Genomic DNA, 6,916 nt, shown 5'->3' with positions numbered 1-6,916 from the left:
GACGATGGTGGCCTTGTTGCCGCTTAGTTTCTCCGCAGTGTTCTCCGCATTTGCCTGTTGTAGTTCCTCCTCTTGCTCCTTAATGCAGTGGGGATGATAGGCCAAGTTGCAGTGGTGTTCTCCGCTTGCTGAGTGATGATTTGATGTAGAACCGTGGAGAGCATATGATGTGGGATTTTGGAGAGCTGAGCCGTGTTCTTGGTGCTGGGGGCCTTGTTTCCGCTTGGTTTCTCCGCAGTGTTCTCCATAGTGTTCTCCGCAGTGTTCTCCGCATTTGCCTGTTGTAGTTCCTCCTCTTACTTCTTAATGTAGTGGGGATGATAGGCTAAGTTGCAGTGGTGTTCTCCGCTTGTTGAGTGATGATTTGATATGGAACCGTGCTTGGTGCTGGGGGCCTTGTTGCCGCTTGGTTTCTCCGTAGTGTTCTCCGCATTCGCCTGCTGTAGTGACTTCTCTTGCATTGGCTGAGTGGATTGGTGTGAGACCGTGGAGAGTAGGCCTGTTGTGTCACTGCTGCTGATGACTGTCTCCGCAATATTCTCCGCATTTACCTGCTGCAGTGGTTCCTCCTCTTACTGAGTATCGGGTTGGTGTGAGACCGTGGAGAGTAGGCCTGTTGTGTCACTGCTGCTGATGACTGTCTCCGCAATGTTCTCCGCAGTGTTCTCCGCATTCGCCTGTTGTAGATCCTCCTCTTGCTCCTCAATGTAGTGGGGATGACAGGCCAAGTTGCAGTGGTGTTCTCCGCTTGCTGAGTGATGATTTGATGTGGAACGGCCAAGTTGCAGTGGTGTTCTCCGCTTGCTGAGTGATGATTTGATGTGGAACCGTGGAGAGCATATGACGTGGGATCTTGGAGAGCTGAGCCGTGTTCTTGACGATGGTGGCCTTGTTGCCGCTTGGTTTCTCCGCAGTGTTCTCCGCATTTGCCTGTTGTAGTTCCTCCTCTTGCTCCTCAATGTAGTGGGGATAACAGGCCAAGTTGCAGTGGTGTTCTCCGCTTGCTGAGTGATGATTTGATGTGGAACCGTGGAGAGCATATGACGTGGGATCTTGGAGAGCTGAGCCGTGTTCTTGACGATGGTGGCCTTGTTGCCGCTTGGTTTCTCCGCAGTGTTCTCCGCATTTGCCTGTTGTAGTTCCTCCTCTTGCTCCTCAATGTAGTGGGGATAACAGGCCAAGTTGCAGTGGTGTTCTCCGCTTGCTGAGTGATGATTTGATGTGGAACCGTGGAGAGCATATGACGTGGGATCTTGGAGAGCTGAGCCGTGTTCTTGACGATGGTGGCCTTGTTGCCGCTTGGTTTCTCCGCAGTGTTCTCCGCATTTGCCTGTTGTAGTTCCTCCTCTTACTCCTCAATTCAGTGGGGATAACAGGCCAAGTTACAGTGGTGTTCTCCGCTTACTAAGTGATGATTTGATGTGGAATCGTGGAGAGCATATGACGTCCGGACGCGTTTGGTGTGACTACAATATTTGAATGTTAGTTTAACCCACTTACCGCTGGCTTGGGAGGAGTATATACCCTTCTACTACATATACACCCCTTTCTACTATATACACTCTATTATTTCAAAGAAGATTTACCGCACTAAGCTACCCCCCTAACGTCTCTAGAAAAAAACCCTCGAAATAAGTCGGGCGTAGAAGCAATTTAGGCGAGAAAGTAGCTAAATAAAAGGGCTAGAAGAGGGAGTAGAGATAGCGAAGAGGGAGAGTAGAGATAGCCGTTCTTCTAAGATAGTATTTAAAGAAATATTTAAAAGTAACTTAAGATTATTAAAGTCTCTTATATATAAAAAGTATTTATACGCGAATTTTAGGCGTAGCGTAGCTTAAGTATCTAGAGAAGCTTTCGTATTAATAAGTTAAATATTTAAAACATCTTAAATAGCACTATATTAAGAGATAAAAAAACGATAAAGTAAGTAGTTAATAGGGTTCTTCTAACTACTCTCTATAGCAGCTTTTAAAATTTTAATAGCACTTTAGATTATAAGAGACTATCTAAAAAAATTTGATATAGAATAAGTTCTTAAGGACTCTATAACTATACTCTCTATACGTCGCGATTATAAACGGCTAAACTATATTAGAAATACGTTATTAATCAACTTATTAATAGATCTTAATACGCGAGTCTAGAAGGATATAATAAAGTGAGGTTTTATTTAATACCCGCCTAATATCTATAACTTAGCCCACTTAGCCCACTTAGCCTACTCTTATTAGTATATACTACTAAAGAAATCCGAAGAAAGAGAATAAAGAGAATAAAAGGAAGAAAGAGAAGAAAGAGGAGATAGATGATTAATAATAAAGGGTTATTACTTAGTCGAGAGTTAATCGTAAAATAAAAGAAGAAAGAATCGTATAAAATCAAATAACTTAAATAGCTTAAAAATACTATATTCGAGGATTAGCCGAATCGTATACTAGTTCTTAATATTAAATCTACTTATCTATAGAGGTCTAGCTATTAGAGTATCGCCTTATTACTCCTATTATTAGACTAGCCTCTAAGCCTCTACGCCTATCTTCTAACCTCGCGAACCCTCTCTCTTTTAAATTTAAGTCGTCGCGGTCGCTAAGTAAGCGATCTTATTAATAGAGGATTCGTAGATATTTGATATTTAGAGTTATACTTCTTTTAGTAGCTAAGTACTCGTTCTAGCGAGTATCTTAATAAATTCGATTTATACTTCTTATTAGTATTAGATATCGCCTAATCTTAAAGACGCTCGACGATAGACCTAAATCGGTCGGGCTTTATAAATAATCTATCGATCGACGTATCGAAATAAGGAGGAGAAGAGATATCATCTATATTCGTAGCGTAACTATACTATTATCTAATAAGCTTATAAGATACTCGCAGAGCCTATTACTTTCGCTACTTAACTACGTCTTCTTTAATACCTTTAGAATCCCTTTATCGATTCTATATATAATTATTAAGAGACTTCTATAGATAACCGCCGAAGTTATCCACTTCTAAATCTCACTTATATCCTTTATTCTTTAAGCTAGGGGTCTTCTAATATAGCTAATTAAGTTATAAAATTAGATAAGAAGCTCTTATCGTTAGAGTCGCTAATAGCTATATTCTTATCGAATTTAGATACTCTAAGAGATATACGCTTAACATCGAATTTCGAAGTATAATTATTATCGAAGTCTAAGAACGCTAAGAACGCTAAGGACGCTAAGAACGCTACGGCGTCTGAGAGGTTCGATTATAGTACGCTCTAATAGGGCTGATATAGCTATATCGCCTCGCCCTCGCCCTCACCCTTATTCTTCTCCTTATTCTCGCTTTTTAACTTATTTAGATACTTCTTTATACTTAATATTATTACTCCGCTAAGTTAGATACGCCTTTAACTCCACTCGCTTAAATTACGAGGATACTCATCTTATAGAATTCTCGAATTCTAACTCTGTATAAGAAGAAAGCTTTTTTTAATTATCCGTAAGTCTATCTATTATAACTACGATAGCCGATTTATAAATAGTAAGAAATAAATTAATTAACTACTATAGATCCTCTATCTCGATAAAGACCTCTTATATAGAAAAGGCGGCCGGCTTCTTATATTGCTAATAAGGATATATATCGTAAAGCTAAAGTGTTTTAGCGCCTTCTATAATTCTCGTCTATACCCTATAAATATATAGTAGTTTAGAGACTATAATAAAACTATTAGTATATTCTTTTAGCTCCTCTTTATCGATAATCTTCTAATATTAATTTAATACTCGACGTAAGGCGAATAATGTTATATAAGTAATAATATCGCGAAATATCTTCTTTCGAAGGTTAATTAATATAGTCTATTTTATACTCTAAATATCGGCGATATATATAATACGCTAAATTGAAAGAAGCTTTACGATACTCTTAGTTATAGTCTTAAGATCTTCTACTCGATATTAGTCTATAATTATATAAAAATAAGAGAAAAGACCTCTTATTAGTTAAAAACCTAAGCTCCCTCTTTAGATCTATATTATTACTTTCGCCTTTAAAGCTTATAATATTAAAGAAATAAGGTAATTAATTAATATAGCATCGAACGTATTTAGTTTTATATAAATTAATTTACTCCTTAGCTAGATAGGCGTAAATTACGATATTATTACGATTATAAATCTTTTAAATAAACTTTTACTTAGCCTTAAAAGTAGTTATAGTAATTACGTATATAACTCGAAATTAGTAGAGCGTAGAACTTATTCTAATCTTTCTTAATATAGAAAAATAGCTTATATTTAGCGACTATATTTCTATTAATATATTAGATATAAAGTATATACGTAGAGTCTAAATAGACCTTATCGTAAGTATTAATTAGAGACTTCTAGCGGTCGATAATATTAATAAGAGAGTCTCGAATATTTAGCTTAATATATATATCTTAATACTACTATAGCGCCTATAGATAGTTCTTATCTTTCTTCATAGCTAGAAAGTAGAAGGTTAGTATAGAAAGAACTATTTAGCGCGATAATACCCGTGATAATAAGTAAAGATAGCTTATATCGATTTATCTTATACGTAGCGTTTATAATAAGTACCTTCTAATTCTCTTTCAGTATCTTATAATAGAATATTCGCGAAAAGAAGAGGTATATAACTCGATTCCTCGAGTTCTTTAGAAAACGAATATATTATTCGTTTAATATATATAGCTATTTAAGTAGAGCTTATATTAATATAAGAGGTTTTAATACTCGATAGCGAACTTTCGATTTCGCGTTATAGATATCTTTAAGCTTTTAAATCGAGTTCTTCTTATAATCTTTATTAAGATTATATAGAATATTATCTAATATAGTATATTTAATCGACTCTCTAATAATTACCTCTTCTATCTAACTAGTTAAGATAGTATTTCGATATACTATATAAATTACTCATTTACTAGAGTTATAATTATAAAACTCCTCTTTAATCCTTAAGCGCTACATATTCTTCTTCTTATCGAGCTTTAGAATATACTTAAACGGGTAATTATTAAGATGTAAGATTCTATACTTTCTCTTCTACTTAATTAATTTATAAATCTTACCTCTACGGGTATAGCGCAGTTAGACTTTATTCGTTTTATTTATTCTATTCTTATTTAAGCGTTTCTTAACGAACGGCGTAGTCTTACTTAAGAGCGTATTCTTAGATAAATAAGATAAGAAGAGTATTAGTAGGCGTAGTGAGGTCTAATAATAGCGAAACTAGATCTATAATAAAGGAGTAAAGAGTAAAGAGTAAAAATACCTTTAATAGATAGATTTAATATTTATAGAAATTTCAATTGATAAAGTGCGATACCAAGAAGAGAGTAGATACTAAGATCATTAGAGTTTCTATAAGACTTATATCGTATCTCGAATTTAAGAGGTAACTATATTAGATCGAATAGTATTAAGAAGATATACTCGTATTACTAGCCTATATTTTTTTTTTTTTTGTGGTTTTTTTTTAGTTGGTGGGTTTTTTATAAAGAGGAGGGGATTTTTTTTAGTTTTTAAATTTTTATTTTTTTTTTTATTTTTTTATTAAATTTTAAATTTTTTATTTTTTTTAAAATTTAAAAAAGGAAAAATTTTTTTTAAATTTTAAAAATTTAATTTATATTTTTTAATTTTATATTTTATAATTTAAAAGTAAAAAATTTTTAATTTATATTTTTTGGGGGGGGGGGGGGGGAGGGGTTTAAGTGTCTCGCTCAACCTAACAAACAAAAGAAGCAAAAATAAATTATTTTTTGTTTTCAAAAAAAAATTTAAATTTTTTTAAACCTTACCCAATTTTTTTTTATTAAAAATTATTATATTTTAATTTTAATTTTTTTTAATTTTTTTTTAAAAAAAAAAAAAATTAAATAAAAATTAAAAAAAAAAAAAAAAAAAAAAGAAGGAAGGGTAAAAAAAAAAAAATAAAAAAAAAAAAGAAAGGGGATAGTAGAGAAATTAAGATTAAGAGAAGAAGACTCTTTTTAACTTTATAAATTTTATAAATAAAATTATTAATTATAAAATTATAATAGATTAATAAGAGAAATAGCTCTCTTATCCTCGCTATTTAAAATATTAATCTTTAAATAAAATTAAGTTAATATTTTTAACTTTTTTTAATTATTAATAAAGAAGAAGATAAAAAAAGTTTAATTATAGGAGATAAGCTTAATTTATACTTTATTTTTAATAGTAAAAAGTGAGATATTAAGAGAAATAGCTCTATTAAATTATATTAAATTAAAATCTAAATCTAGATTAAGATCTTTATATATATTAATATAAGAGAATAAAATAATATCTATTTAACGTAGTAAGAAAGAGAAAGATATCGCCGCTTTAGTAATATTAACCTTTAAAGATAATAGATAGCTCTATTTAAAAATACTATTCGAACTATAAAAAAAGTAAAATAAATTAATTTTAAAATAAATTATAAAGAGGTTAAAGAAGATTATAAAGCTTAAAAATATAATATTTATAAAACTCTATAACGTTAAAAGCTAAATAATATATTATTATTCTTTTATAATTATAAAAGAAATTAAGAATTAAAGCTTTTATATTAATATCTTAATTATAAATATTATTAAATATTATATAAAGAGACTTTAAGTATATATAATAAATAAAAGTTTATTAGATATTATAGATTTTTATCTTTTAATTATATAAATAATAAAAATAAAGAATTTTAAAGATCTAAAATTCTAATTAATATATTAAAAGTTTAAAGATATTATAAGTAATAAGATTATAATTATTTTTAAGAAAAGCTTTAGAGTATATAGCTTTAAATTTACGATTAAGTAATTAAAATTAAAATATAATAAAGCGTTTAGCGTTAAATTTAGATTAGTAAATCTAATCGAGATATATAATATTTATAAAAAAGTGTATTT

The 6,916-nt window shown here is 31.0% G+C and overlaps 1 protein-coding gene across 1 annotated transcript; it reads right to left on the bottom strand.

Annotated features, from left to right (window-relative positions):
• Positions 1 to 572: 572 nt before the first annotated feature.
• Positions 573 to 1,537, bottom strand: HO173_008735 (uncharacterized protein; the record flags this gene model as incomplete). Its single annotated transcript, XM_037310631.1, has 3 exons — positions 573 to 1,347; positions 1,501 to 1,506; positions 1,533 to 1,537. The coding sequence occupies 3 exons, from the start codon at positions 1,535 to 1,537 to the stop codon at positions 573 to 575; spliced, it is 786 nt and encodes a 261-aa protein (XP_037162401.1).
• Between the last annotated feature and the right edge of the window lie 5,379 nt (positions 1,538 to 6,916).

Source organism: Letharia columbiana (assembly GCF_014066305.1).
Source record: "Letharia columbiana isolate WasteWater2 chromosome Unknown Sc0000034_s0, whole genome shotgun sequence".
In the NCBI taxonomy this organism is placed as follows: Eukaryota; Fungi; Ascomycota; class Lecanoromycetes; order Lecanorales; family Parmeliaceae; genus Letharia; species Letharia columbiana.
The sequence above is the reverse complement of the archived record's forward strand: the minus strand, read 5'-3'. Positions and strand labels throughout refer to the sequence as shown.